The sequence below is a fragment of the Hippocampus bargibanti genome, linkage group LG02 (genome assembly GCF_051943395.1).
Source record: "Hippocampus bargibanti isolate YZ-2025 linkage group LG02, ASM5194339v1, whole genome shotgun sequence".
Lineage (NCBI taxonomy): Eukaryota > Metazoa > Chordata > Actinopteri > Syngnathiformes > Syngnathidae > Hippocampus > Hippocampus bargibanti.
In genome coordinates, this window is record NC_142735.1 from 29,090,208 (window position 1) to 29,105,448 (window position 15,241).

Below are 15,241 nucleotides of genomic sequence, written 5' to 3' on the forward strand. Positions count from 1 at the left end.
CTAACGCTGCCGTGTCATGTCCTCAAGCTGGTTGTGTATCTGAAGCGAACTGAGCCCGGGGTCCGTCATGTGATCCCCTGGGAAGCAAGGCAGGCGTGTGTCCGCTGTGAGCACAAGGGATGCCTTGCAGCTCACCGGCTCCACCCGCACTTGGCACCAAGCGGGGAAATCCACCGGCCGTTGTACCCTGGAGAACAGGTATGGATTTATTTTAAATGTTGGGTTCAAGAAGACTAGTTTCGGATACCCCAAACCCATTTCAAGCCATTTGGTACTCACATTTCACAGCATCCTACGCCCGCCGGCTGCAGGCAGGTACACTGCATGCAGGTATCATCCAGCCAAGTATCTCCCAGCGCATAGTGGCGCCCCTCAAACACACACAGTGCTGAGAACAAGACAGCAAATGCAATCAAAGCGAGCGAAATTCAGCCTGCGTGCATGAGGCCTGTTTAAAAATGATTTCAAATCCAATAATAACTTTAACATTTAATCCAAAATTTAAAAATATATTTGCAAAACTCTGACGATTTAAAGTTGGTCTAAAATATTTTTTTTAATGTAGGAAAATCACCTCTGGAGTTGAAATGGCACAGCATTGGGGCCGCCGCAGCACCACTGGTCCGCAGCAGAAGAAACGCCACGACCTGGAGCCCCCACTTCAATGCGTTCAGCTTCATTGCTCTTCACGTTTGCCTCCTCCATTTCCTCTCATTTATACGTTCAGATGTGGCGGTGACTAGAGTGAGGGGGTGTGGTGACACACCTCACTGGGAGCCATGGCAGTGAGTGGGGGAAAATGAAGGAAAGAAGAGGCACGGGAAAGCTTCAGGCAACACAAGGTAATTTTATTTATGACGTGCATTTCATACATATTATGCTTCGCATAATAAAAGCAATCAAACATTTAAAAGTATTTACATACACCAAGGGTGTCAAACTCATTTTTTTGCCCTGGGCCACATTGTTGTTACGGTTTCATTTCGAAGGCCGTTGTGAATTTTGGGAAACCATTAGAATGTTTCATCTCCTCCACATATGACATATAATGCACACGACAAACAAATGCATAACTAGTTTTCATATTTGAAGTCAAGAATAATGACTGTTATTGTGGATTACATGGGACAATTTGACATTAGCATGACTTTAGCAAGCATTGTGGGACTTGACATGCTTGATTTGAACAGAAGGATGTGGTGGGCCAGATTTGGGCCCCGGGCCTTGACTTTGACACATGTGACATACACAATCAGATAAAAAGTAGGTTATGAAAATCATTAACAGTGTCAAGTGCAACATTTGTTGCAGACATTTCTAAAAAGACAAGGAAAATATGTCCTGGGGGTGCTGCACTTGAATTTATGATCCATGAAAGTTTGATTTAACGTCAGGTTGATGAGCAGAAGACGCTGACAGCAAGATGATTTGGATGGCAAGCGTTCATCCATAAGTTCCGCCAGAGCTGATCTGACCCCCCGCATGAAGATGAGATCATTCTTTTTAAAGGAAGAATTGAGATCATTGTTGATAAAAAGGTGGTGGGGGTTGTGCGGGGGGTTTTGGGCACCCAGGGGGCCCACCCAGAGTCTTCTCGTGGAACTTTTGTATTATACCATAAAATGAAAAAGACAACATGTAGCAGTGGTAAAGTCACAATGACGACATGACTTGATTTTTGTTTTGCTCCTTCCTCATATCCATCCTTTCCTTTGATACAGCCTTGCCTCCTTTCTTCCTCTCTCATTTTACTTTTACGCCATTTTCAGTGCGCACTTCCTGCCATTCTCCTGGCTTTAATAGCATCCTTGTTGGTGTGCCCTGTCCTTCCATTTGTCCTTGTTCTCCTCTTGTCTTACCTTCAACCGTCCCTTTCATATCATCATTATTCCTTCCTTCTCTGTCTTTCCTCCATTGTTTCATCCATCCTTTCTTACACCATTCCCACCGTTTATACCATCCTTGTTTGATTTGTATCCATTCTTTTTTTTCTTCACTTCAATAGTCCTCCTTCTGGACTTCATTCTTCCTTTATAGTCCCTCCCTCCCATTTCTTCCACCTTTGATCCCTTTTCCCCTTTAAACCCTCCTTGGTGCCTTCCCTCCATCCTTTCTTAAACTTTACTCTCTGTTTGCCTTCCTTCCTGCTTTCCTTCCTTCATGTGTGCCTTATTTCCTTCCTTCCTACATTCCTCCTGCATACTTTATTTCCTTCCTGCCTTTCCTCCCTCCTTCCTTCTTTAATTCATCCTTCCTTCCTTCCTGGATTGGATTTGCCTTTATTAGTCTCACAGTGGAGAAATTTACATTTCATAGCAGCAAAGTGATGAAAGGAATGAAAGTAGAAAAACAAAATACATGAGCTGCTGGAAAGGCAGCCACTCTCGCGGCGCCGTCTTGAAGTCAAAAGAAAAAAAACTAAATAACAAATAATATGACAGCATAAAGACAACATGTCAAAACAAAGACACAGAGTCATCCTTTCTTCCTTCCTTCCTTCCTTCCTTCCTTCCTTCCTTCCTCCCTCCTTTCCTTCTTTCCGTCCCTCTTCCTGGGTTCCTTCAAGCCTCCCTTTCCTCCCCTCCCCTTTCATATTGAACCCTACTTGAACTATGATTAAGTTGTCGATGTACTGCAGTTGCTTTACCATGAGCAGTACCAGAATGGAGATTCAATTAAAATCTGTTTTTGGATGTATCTCGAGCCCACCTTTCACCACTTTCACCTTTACAGTACTTCCCTTTTAAATTTAAACTTCGCTCGAGCGCCAAACCCGTCCTCCTTCTTCTCAACTTCCCTTATTTCTCCGTGCCAGTGTTTCTAATCGAGACACGAGTCAATCGATCGCCCATCTCTTTTCAATTTCGCCCAGTGACGAATCGGCGATGGGCTGCCTTTGTCTGAGAATGGCTTCCGCTCACTTCTCGGTTGTTGTGTAGCTGTAATAAAAGATCAACAAGGCCCGGAAAGGGCTCTTCAAATGACACATTTGTGTCATATGCACTATTTTAATGTCATAATTGAACGCGTGTAAACGAAGAGCATCTCGAGATCCGTGCTGTGAGGCTTTTTCGCCGGTCCTAGTTCTTGTTTGAAAACAAACTGCACACAAGCAGACAAGTCTGACTCGGACAAGCGAGTGTGAGCTTTTTTGAGTCCAATTATGGGTGCTTTTGGAAATTTCATCTGACGCACCAAGTGTGCGAGTGTTGCCTTTCGTTACAGCGACGCTTTTGAGTTTTCGAACGGTCTGAAGCGTAGAACCCCGCAAAATGGACACGGATAAGTTTAACTACGTTTACAGCTGCGACTTGGACATCAATGTTCAACTCAAGATGTAAGTCGTGACATTTCAAGCGCCACAATTGTGATTTACGCCCTGCGACAGCGGCAGTCATTTGACTGACTTCCCATATTTATTATTTTCTTCGTTGATAACACACACGCGCACACACACTGGGAAATGTCCGTAAATGTGTTAGTGCATTGGTGTTAAAGTCAAGGCCGGGGGGCCCACTGTATCGATTTATTCGGCCTGTGAAAGCAAATCAAGCATGTCAAGTGCCATGATGCATGCTAAAGTCTGAACCAAAGTCTGAAATTGTCCCGTGTAAACCACAATAACATTCATTATTTTGTACTTTAAAAAAAAATATTCAAAACTAATTATTCATTCATTTGTTGCGTGCTCTGTATGTAATATGGGGAGGAGATGAAACATTGTAATGGTATCCCAAATTTATGACAGCCCTCGAGAGGAAACTGTAACTACAATGTGATGTGAAAAACATCAGTAAAGTCACAATTTTGGCGTATTTAGAAAACTGGGAAGCCACAAATATTAAAAACCGCATGACAGTGTATTCTAACACAAGGCCACAGTCTAAGAAATTCACTAAGCTACCCTAATACAATAGTAATGTTGTAACCGCGGGAAAAATTATTGTGCAAATAATTGTGAGAGCATGAATAAAATCTAACAATGATAATTGTAATTGCACATGCCTCCTTGTGCTGTCTGATGCTCTATTCTTATACCTGATGTAGTATAGCACTAACCCACGTGAGTGCGAGATTGTCAAGTTGAAATTTAGGTGTAAAATGTAATTGGATAAAATATTGGTGAGCACAGTATCAGTTGGCTGTCGTCTAACCTGAACCGAATCGAGAATTCTCTTGTCGAGGAAACCGTAGAACGAGAAATTGAAGATAAGTTTCCACTGTTTAAGATGATTAACACCTTTTGTGTGTTTCCACAACAGAGGCAGTTTGGAAGGCAAACGAGAGCAAAAGAGCTACAAAGCTCTGCTGGCAGACCCCATGCTGCGCTTCTCCGGCCTCTACCAGGACCACTGTTCAGACCTCTTCGTCACCTGCCAAGTATTTGCCGAAGGCAAGCCTCTGGCCTTGCCGGTTCGCACCTCTTACAAGGCCTTCAGCACGCGCTGGAAGTGAGTCTCAAGACATTAACTCTTTGAAATCTTTTGAACTCTTTCAACAGTAGCCCAAATGCAACTGTATAGTGCCACTTAGCAATTTTTTGATGATGATACTCGTGCAGCGTGTTCTACCGGAAACAAATTCCTTGTGTGTTCTACATATTTGGCAATAAAGATTCCTCTGGGCAGCCATTTGCATTTTCAAAACTGATTACTTACTCGCATACAGTTGGAATGAGTGGCTGCGACTGCCGGTCAAGTACCCAGACCTTCCCCAGAGCGCCCAGGTGGCCCTCACCGTCTGGGACATCTACGGGCCTGGTCGAGCCGTCCCTGTCGGGGGTACAACGGTCACCCTGTTTGGCAAATATGGGTGAGTTGTTGATATATTCTCTCCTTCTGTCCTCAAAGTCGGGGTGCTAGCTGAAGAAAGTGAAAGAAATGTCCTCCTATCCTGACACAGGATGTTCCGACAAGGAATGCATGACCTGAAGGTTTGGCCCGGCGTGGAGGGCGACGGCGCAGAGGCCACCGCCACACCAGGACGCACCAGCAACACTCTCACTGAAGACCAGATGGGCAGACTCGCCAAGGTATCTATTTATTTTTTCAGTCAGTGTCAGAGATGTTTGTTCAGACACTGTGAACAAAGGCTCGGACACAGGAAGATTGTCTTTTACTGCCGGCAGGGGACACAGCCATTCATGACCGACGCCCAACTTCTGCAGCCCTCTGCCAAGTTATTTATTGAGAGTATATGCAAATTTAAGTGATATATTCGTCAAACATAGTCTTCTTCATTTGAATACCATGCCCCTGGACGTCTCAAGCACCAACATCCATTAACCAACAGAACGTACACATTTTAATGGGTGGCCTTTACATGAACCGATAGATTTGTAACCTGGTTAATGAGCTCTTCTCGTACAAGAGTGTACCAAGTACTCCCTTCCGCTCTGGGTTGGGTATCAACAATACTCTTTTCAACCAACGAAGCATATAAAAGAATGAAACTTTTAAATATGAGAACTTCTATTCTGTCTAATCTCTATCAGTCAGACAAATGGTCAGTGTGGCAATTTTGCTTTTGACCAACTTTACTAAGTATGTGCATGCTATTTAATAGTTCGGGTAGTAGTATTTAATTGCGTGTGTGCATGTGCATAAAATACATCATCACTTCTACATTTCAGTGTCATTTTTTTCTCTCTTTTGTGATACTGTTTGTAGTAGGTTTAATGGCCCATAGGCGAGTTGTAAAATTACCTTTCTGAGGGACGGCCATGTTTTAAGAGTTTATACATTGCTTTGATTTACAGCATGCACATCCAAAAGAGAGCTAATGCTGCCATCTGCTCGCCATAGTTGCTTTTATGATGACTTTTTCTGAGTGTTTTTCCATTTTCATAATCAAATCAGAGCCATCAAATCAAACTTGTGATTTTTTTAAGGCCAGGTTTTGTGGTGTTACACAATTACTAATACATAATCATATACAAGGAATGATGACGACTTGAACCGGTAAATGTGTACACGGTGTGTAGTTTGTTGCGTGGCATTATGGGAGCTCAGCTCTCTCTCTTCCCCATGCAGTTGACTAAAGCCCATCGGCAGGGGCACATGGTCAAGGTGGACTGGCTGGACCGCTTGACCTTCAGGGAGATCGAGATGATCAATGAAGTGAGTTTGTGACAACATTTTGTGGCTAGTTTCATCAAGGTCCATGACGTACGGATGTGGGTGTATATGAATTATTATTATTATTATTATTATTATTATTATTTGTAGTAGCAGTAGTAGTCATAGTAGTAGTAGTAGTATATTATTATTATTATTATTATTATTATCATTATTATTCACACTGCATCAAGCAAAATAGGCATACTTTATAGTAATGATTAACATTAGAGTATAGTTTTGCTTTTTTGAATGTTGCTGTGCCGATGACCATTTTGTGTTTGGGAGCCTTTGACTGAGTCAGTTGCTTGTTCTGTAGCCACAAAGGGACATAAGTCTTCTTGTGGCGGTACCAAGCCCGGATAAATACAGAGCGTTGTGTCAGGAAGGGCATCCGATGTAAAAGCTTGGCCAAAACAAACATGCGGATCAAACCTCTAAAGATGGAGGATACTGATTTGCTGTGGCGACCACTTGATGGGAAAAGCCGAAAGGAAAAGAAGAAGATTATTATTCATCCATTTTCCGTACATTAGGGTCGTGGAGGGTGCTGGAGCCTATCCCAGCCGTCTTCGGGATCTAGGCGTATTATTATTAATTATTATTGATATTATTATTATTTATTTTTGTACCATTATTATTTATTATCGTTATTAATATTGTTATTATTTCTACAACTTTTCCAGAGCGAGAAGCGTAGCTCCAATTTCATGTACCTCATGGTGGAGTTTCCCCGAGTGAAAACAAATGAGAAAGAATACAGCATTGTCTACTATGAAAAGGTGAGCTGACATTCTTTGATGAACACAGGTACAGATTTTAATATTATTAAAAAAAAATACTGCGACGACGACATTTCTCGGAATATATCCCGAAGAGGAGGAGGAAGTGGAGGAAAATTGATTGTGCCTGCTGGTGAGAGATTGAAGACGTGTTTGTTTCAGGATGGAGATGATGCAGCGCGCACACTCACCAGCTGTGAAATCGTCAAAGTTCCTGACCCCCAGATCGGGATGGTGAGTGCGCTTAAACACGCACGCGCACAAAGAAAGAGTGCCATCCTTTCATCCGTTGTTTGTAAAATTTTTATCCTCACGAGGGTTGCGAGGGGATGCTGGAGCCTATCCTAGCTGTCATTGGGTAATAGCCCGCCTATTGCCCAATGGCAGCTGACAACACCTTGAACTGATTGCCAGCCAATTGCAAAGGCACACATATACAAACAGCCTTTGTTGCTCATGATGCCAAGTAAGCATAATGTGAAGCAATCAATCAAGCTACCTTCCATGATTTTGGAGTATGGGAGCGTCCACGCTCTGCACTGTGAGGCGGGGTTTAGGCAGTCAACCACCGTGCATGCCGCCATGCGAGGAAGGAGCGCTCTTTCATCATTATGTTTCCCATTCTCCTGCCGCAGGAGAACCTGGTGGAGAGCAAGCATCACAAACTGGCCCGTAGCCTCCGCAGCGGGCCGTCAGACCACGACCTGAAGCCCAATGCTGCCACGCGGGACCAGCTCAATGTGAGTAACATGAAAGGGCCACCTTCTGGCCATTAACTCATTCACTGCCAGACGATGTGCAAAAATGTGTCCACTCCAGGGCCAGGGTGTTTGTCATTTTCACTCAAATTGCAGGACCCACAGATTATTGAGTTTTGGGACTACATAAACATTCAATTCAGCGTAAGCAACCTTAGACTCTCTTCTTTCATCGGAAATAAAAGTTAATTCAAACAAACATACAAATAAATAAATAAACAACTGAATGGATAAAGAAATACATCAATCAACGTACACACAAATAAATAAATAGATAAATAGAAAAAAAATCACGAGTAGAATCCCACATGTAAAAATGGTATGAGGATTCTGGGGGGCTCCTTGGGAAAATAATACAAAATCTGACACCATGGCAATTTATTTATATATTTATTCATTCATTCATTCGTTCATGTATCCATTTATTTATTTATATTGTGACTTAAAAAGTATAGTGTTAAGAATCACTGAATGTATAAAACAGGTGTCAAAGTCAAAGCCCGGGTGCCAAATCTGGCCCCTCGCATCATTTTATTCAGCCCGCCAGAGCAAACAAAAATTCCATGATGTCTAAAGTCTGAACCAAAATTTCAAATTGTCATATCTAAACCACAATAACAGTCATTATTTTTGCCTTATGCTTGAAAACTATATTCATTCATTTGTTGTGCGTTCCGAATGTAATACGTATGTGGAGGAGATTAAGCATTCTCATGGTTTCCCCAAATTCATTACTGCCCCCGAGAGGAAACCGGAACTACAACGTGGCCCACAGCAAAAAAGGAGTTTGACACCCCTGCTGTATAATACTGTATAGGACGGCTAATGCTATAATACTATACATGTAAGCATTAACTTTCACTTCATTAATAATATTCAAATCTAGAGTCAAGCGCAGTCTTACTGTATTTTTCTGATTGCCGTTTTTCAAGCTGTGTATTTTAGCAGTGGCTTATGTGAAAAAGTTTAGAGTTAAAAATATTACTGATGGAAGAAAAAAACATGACACAGCCCACTGATTTTCATGTATGTGCATTTGTCAACAGATCATCGTCAGCTACCCTCCGACGAAGCAGCTGAGCTCTGAAGAACAAGACCTGGTGTGGAAATTCCGATATTACCTCACCACTCAGGAGAAGGTCTGTTCCGCCCTCAATTGTCCACCCCGGCACGTATTCTTTCTCGTTGCGATTCTTAATCCGCTACCACCGCAGGCGCTGACAAAGTTCCTGAAGTGCGTCAACTGGGATCTGCCCCAGGAGGCCAAGCAGGCCCTGGAACTGCTGGGCAAATGGCGGCCCATGGATGTGGAGGACTCCCTGGAGCTGCTGTCTTCGCAGTTTGCCAACCCGACGGTGCGACGCTATGCTGTCGCTCGGTTGCAGCAGGCTGATGACGAGGTACTTGGCAAAAAACGCTGATCAGTCAGTCCATCCAAACTTTTGTTATAAAGCACTTTTAATACAAAGATTGTGACCTCGTGTAGAAGGATTAAATGACACTGACTGTAGTTTTGCGGAATATTTTCCCTCTCTGTGCTTCAGGACCAATGACAGAACTTTAATTTTGTCTCGGTTAAAATGGAGAAAGTTGTTTTGCCATACAGGATTAGATATTTAAGAGGCAGTTTAAGAAAGTGCATCAACTGGCCTACCCTGAGATGTACAATTGTGTATTTTCTGTGTAATTTTTAACATGGACTCCATGTCTCCTGATGTCATCACAAATGGGAGCATGTCATGATCAAAAAGCACCGGGTTTAAAATTGAACCCTGGGGGACACCTTTTTTTTGAAGCATGAATCACCCAGTCACATAATTGACTACAATTATTGTATTTTTCCACAAATTGATGGCTGCATCGACTTTGTATCTATGTCAGCGACCAGTAGTGCCAGCCAGATCTGGCAGAAGGGCCAAGAGTATTTTCTCTGAAAATAGGGTTTGGTGGCGTGCCGTGCGATTGTTCACTCGATCAATGTTGGGAAATATTGCTTTCACCCTTGAATCTGAATTTGTCTTCCATACCCTGTAGGACCTACTCATGTATCTTCTCCAGCTGGTCCAAGCACTCAAGTATGAGAACTTCAGTGACATCCAAGGAGGCCTGGAGCCAGGCAGCAAGAGAGAAGGCCAGGGACTTTCAGATGACTCGGCACTGGACAGGTCAGCACAGTTGGATGTTGTGATGATTTTCACTGCTATTCTGGCTATCAGCTGTTTGTCTAAATTTAACTCTCAAACACTGCCTGGGTGGCGACTATGATTATTTTTCTTTGGCACGCCGACACGAGCCGCTTACGCGTTTGAATTTTTCTGGATTAGCAGCCAGAATCACGCAGACTTGTTTTCGCCAGTGCGATTTTTATGCTGTGTTTATTGCTCGTGCAGCTCCCAGATCCTGACGACCACATCTGCATGCCTTGCCACGACACAGAAAGGCAAAGAAGGAGCAGATGGTGAGAATCTCGAGGTAAGATAAGATAAGATAAGATAAGATAAGATAAGATAAGATAAGATAAGATAAGATAATGAAGCCTTTAATAGTCCCACAATGGGGAAATTTGGCGTGGTCTCTGGGGGAAAATATTGATAATTATATTTGAGAATAAGTTAAACATTTAGAGGCCTAATTTGATTTCAAATTGGCCCAAATCTTTGGAATTTCAGTCTCTCAACAGTAAATATTCCTAGACTGCTATCAACGTCCATGAAATCATATTGTTTTTGTGTCAACAAAAATATTAGCAACCCTCTGCATTATTTGGAAAACAATGCCCACCTTTTTTGCACTTCGGCATCTTACAGAATAAACCGGCAAGTTTTTTGCAATGACGGTTTAAAATACAGTCGTACCTGGGTTATAGCCCATAATCCGTTCCAGAAACCTGTTCTAACACCGATTTGTTCAAAAACCGAAACATTTCCCATTATAATCAATGTCTGGTTTATTCAATGATTTATTTATTTATTTATTTATTTATTTATTTACCTTCCTGTTTATTTATTTGTTTGTTTGTTTGTTGTAATCAATATTGAACAACACAAACATGTCGACTAACAATGGAACGCTTCACTAGGATAATGCGTCGGTCACAATGAGACGCGATACAAGGAAGTGACGTCTAAGGAAGCTAAAGGGAGTCGCGTGGTGCATTTAGGTGCGCTCAGTTTGGTCCCGAAGACATTTTCGATCGTAAACTGAGGCATAAAAAATCAGACATTTTTGGTCGAAAACCGAGGTTTGATTGTAATATCATATAATATTTATGTAATATGGAATATAATATATATATATATATATATATATTTTTTTTTTGGAAGCAATATGGGGTGAAACTAAACAGATTTATCGATTGATCAACAAAATAACCAGTAGATGACTCAATTATTAAAATAATCATTCGGTCCTATTCTCTTATGTTATTTATACATAGTTTTTTGGTGACCTGTGAATTACACACACCAAAAAAAATGTCTTATCTGCAGCAAGACCTGTGCACGTTTCTCATCTCACGTGCTTGCAAGAACTCCACACTGGCCAACTACTTATATTGGTACGTATGAGTGTCTCCTGTTTGTGTGTCTTCTTTTTTTTTTTTAACTCACTCATCACTCCTCAGGTATGTTATTGTGGAGTGCGAGGACCAGGACACACAGCAGAGAGACCCCAAGACCCACGAGATGTACCTAAATGTTATGAGGAGGTTCAGCCAGGCTTTGCTCAAGGTTGTCCAAAGCAGCGCTCATCTGGACTTCACCCCTGTCTTTTTGCTAAGTCCCGTTTCATGTCTCCAGGGTGATAAGAGCGTGAGGGTGATGCGCTCGCTGCTGGCCACCCAGCAGACATTCGTTGACCGGCTTGTGCAGTTGATGAAGGCGGTGCAGAGGGAGAGCGGCAATCGTAAGAAGAAGGTGTGTGTGTTGTGTATGGGGGGGGTGGGTCATTGTGCACATATCTTGGGAATGACACGGTGATGCCATGACACGCAGATTTAGTATGTGACGTGCACAAGGTACTGCTCTAGACAGACATATTAGTCGTAATAGCAGTCATTCTTTGGATATGATAATGAATATGTGTGAGTAATTATAGACTACTACACGTGTACACCATTTGTGTTCCGATTGACATTGATTTCAAGGCGCCAATGCTAATTGTTAGCCTATTGTGTTTCCTATTGGATGTTGCGTATGCCTTAGCATATCTTTTAAATACATGATGTGTGATTCTTTTTTCTTTGTGTGCATGCGCGCTCAGACTGAGCGGCTGCAGGCACTTCTGGCCGACAACGAAAATGTGTACCTCTCAGAAATCGAGCCCATCCCACTTCCTCTGGAGCCCCAAATCCGGATCCGAGGCATCGTCCCTGAAACGGCGACTCTCTTCAAGGTCCCGCAGAGCTCTTGCTCGTGCCCCTTTTTTGTCTTTCTCACCGATGCACGAGGATAAATTATGTTTCTGAATTTTTTGCATCAGAGCGCGCTAATGCCCGCCAAGCTGATTTTCAAAACGGAGGCCGCCACAACATATCCGGTCATCTTCAAACACGGCGATGACCTGAGACAGGATCAGCTCATCCTCCAGATCATCTCACTCATGGATAAAGTATGCGTACCTGTTGGACACATTTCCCTATGATCATCAGTGTGGCGGTGGATTTTGGGGGGGGGGGGGGGGGGGGGGGGGGGTATATTTTTCAAGTAACTCTATGTACATTAGCGCGTCAACCTCACATTGCATAGGTACTGAGGTCAATTTCCACTACTCCTATAGCAGTGGTCCCCAACCTTTTTCTAACTACAGACCGGTCTATGCTTGACCATTATACAGAGAACCGAGGGGGGGGGGATAATAACAAACGTGAATCCACTGTTTACTCATATGGAAAAATTTGTCGCTAAATGAGGAGATGTAATAGAGAGGAGAATCCGGTCATTTCAAAATAACTTGACTCATTTAATAAATAAAACAAATCATTCTTGTGTACCGCTCCGCGGCCTGGTATTGATTGATCCGCGGACCGGTACTGGTCCGCGGCCCGGGGTTTGGGGACCACAGCTCTATATGAAACCGTGTCATCATAATCATGTGATCACGTGTTTAATTTTCATCTTTTCATATATTGGAACAGCATTGCATCTATTTTTCAGTTACTAAGGAAGGAGAACCTGGACTTGAAGCTGACACCCTACAAAGTGTTAGCCACCAGCACCAAACATGGTAACTACGCCAATGCGGGTCAAGCGGGTTACTCAGCAATGCATTATTTCATGTTGATTTGCGGCTTTAATTTTTATTTATTTTTTTAGGTTTCATGCAATTTGTGCAGTCGGTTCCGGTTGCTGAAGTGCTAGCAACTGAAGGCAACATTCAGGTCAGGACCACCCGCGGTCACTGAATGAACCCTGAATTGTACAATTGCTGTCATATTACCGCGACGTTTGCATGAACATAACACCGCCCCCAAATTATGTTTAGTCGCAAAAATTGAACGCGCTAAAATGGTATTGTGTGCTTCAGAGCTTCTTCAGGAAACACGCTCCGAGCGAAAAAGGACCGTATGGAATCAGCTCGGAGGTGATGGACACTTACGTGAAGAGCTGCGGTGAGTCTTTTCGGGACTCGTCTTTTGTGGACCACGGGGCTCAATGCTCGTTCTGATGCTTTCCAGCCGGTTATTGTGTCATTACATACATCCTGGGCGTAGGAGACCGACATCTGGACAATTTGCTCCTGACCAAGACGGGTAGAGTAAAAAGAGCCATCTGCGCCCCAAAGTTTGGTCTTCCATTAACGTTTGTTATCCTCCAGGGAAACTCTTCCATATTGACTTTGGTTACATCCTGGGTCGTGATCCCAAGCCGCTTCCTCCGCCCATGAAGCTGAGCAAGGAGATGGTGGAGGGGATGGGGGGCATGCAGAGCGAGCAGTACCAGGAGTTCCGGAAACAGTGCTACACTGCCTTCCTGCACCTGCGCAGGTACTCCAACCTGATCCTCAATCTCTTCTCCCTCATGGTGGATGCCAATATTCCCGACATCGCCTTGGAACCGGATAAGACGGTCAAAAAAGTGCAAGACAAGTTCAGGTTAGACCTTTCGGATGAGGAGGCGGTGCATTACATGCAGAGCCTGATCGACGAGAGTGTGGGAGCCCTTTTCGCCGCCGTGGTCGAACAGATTCACAAGTTTGCTCAGGTAAATCGTGCTCGATGGGTGCTATGACCACTTGCGGGTCAGGAGGGGATGGCAACTGCATAAACAGTGCGGAAGCGCAAATCTGCGATTCATTAAGTCTGTTTTCACTTGAATTTGTTCTTACTCTGACGATCAATTCAGTACCTAGTTTACAAACAAATTATGAGGCCCTTCCCCCCCTTTGGTTGATTAGCGTGAACGTGTCACCACTTTCACTCTTGAAATGTTCTCTGTCAAGAATAACATGTATTTTCCCTGTTTGTTTTCAGTACTGGCGAAGGTGAGCTTTGGCATGCGGCCATACCTCATGGATCTACAGAGAAGGAAACTACTGGGGATGCAAGAATTGACTGATGACGACAGGCGTTTTTTTTAAATCTTGTAAATATACAGTGTACTAATGAATTAATTAGATGTATAACGCAAATGTTTCAGCCTGTCATCATACTGTTTTTATTTATTGCATATCAGTCAAGGTCAGCATTGCAAATGAGATACTGTTCTCAATTTGATAAATAAAGGCAAAATGAAAGAAAAAAATTGATGGTCCCAGATGCTTGTGTCAACATACTGCAGCCTGACTCAGCTTTGTTTAACATTACAGGCCGAATAATAACTAATTCAAATCTTAGGGGGCTGGACAATCTGTGGGGTGATGGGGGTGGACAAGTTTGTAAAAGCTGGCACGGTGAGGCAAACCACAACCGCTGTGTTTTTTTTATTTTTATAGTCCCCCTACGGTCTCGTCCCGTAAACTCTTTCCACTTCATTAGGAATTTGTACTTACCGTGCACTCCTGTGGTCCATGACGTCGTGACTTGCACGCCATTGGCAATCTGGTAATCACCCCCTGTGAATAAGCACACATAAAGATGACAATTGTTTATTTTTTTTACCACTGCTTTAGTGAGTGGTGCGCAGTGATGCAACGTAGCAGATGACACACGAGTGGGTTTTTACTCCTTTCCCATCCCACCGGAGAAAAAATCTGAACAGTTTCTGAAATATCTATGAATGAACAAAGGATCCGTTGTTCCACTTGGCCACATTAAATAGGGTGTGAAACTTAACATGTGTATTTGTGTTCAAGGTGGGTCAAACAACTTGACTGATACAACCAACATAACATTACATTACAACATAACATAACTAAATGTCATACAGGTATTACAAAGAACGCCTTTTTAACCCAACACAACTACTGTCCATAGTTTCACATCAGCTAAAAAGTGCCACAAAGCTCAATACTTGTGCTCTGTCTTGTTCGTGAATTAAATTAGGGGTGTCAAACACATTTTTTGCAGTGGTCCACATTGTCGTTGCAGTTTCCTATTGAGGGCCGTTATGAATTTGGGGAAACCGTTAGAATGTTTCATCCTCGCCAC

General features: G+C 43.0%; 2 protein-coding genes across 2 annotated transcripts; one reads left to right on the top strand and one right to left on the bottom strand.

The window, feature by feature from the left end:
* msmp1 (microseminoprotein, prostate associated 1) lies at positions 1-680 on the bottom strand. The gene is made up of 3 exons (XM_089018893.1): positions 575-680; positions 280-388; positions 1-187 (listed from the first exon to the last, which is right to left on the bottom strand). The coding sequence occupies exons 1-3, from the start codon at positions 678-680 to the stop codon at positions 1-3; spliced, it is 402 nt and encodes a 133-aa protein (XP_088875019.1).
* A 2,231-nt stretch (positions 681-2,911) lies between these two features.
* Positions 2,912-14,374, top strand: pik3c3 (phosphatidylinositol 3-kinase, catalytic subunit type 3). Its single transcript, XM_088990817.1, has 23 exons — positions 2,912-3,337; positions 4,263-4,451; positions 4,669-4,812; positions 4,903-5,032; positions 6,033-6,119; positions 6,803-6,898; positions 7,061-7,132; positions 7,534-7,638; positions 8,703-8,795; positions 8,871-9,056; positions 9,691-9,821; positions 10,047-10,128; positions 11,145-11,212; positions 11,279-11,384; positions 11,454-11,570; positions 11,917-12,048; positions 12,136-12,264; positions 12,810-12,879; positions 12,969-13,033; positions 13,180-13,264; positions 13,331-13,405; positions 13,471-13,856; positions 14,126-14,374. The coding sequence occupies exons 1-23, from the start codon at positions 3,273-3,275 to the stop codon at positions 14,138-14,140; spliced, it is 2,628 nt and encodes an 875-aa protein (XP_088846943.1). The 5' UTR covers positions 2,912-3,272; the 3' UTR covers positions 14,141-14,374.
* Positions 14,375-15,241: the final 867 nt, after the last annotated feature.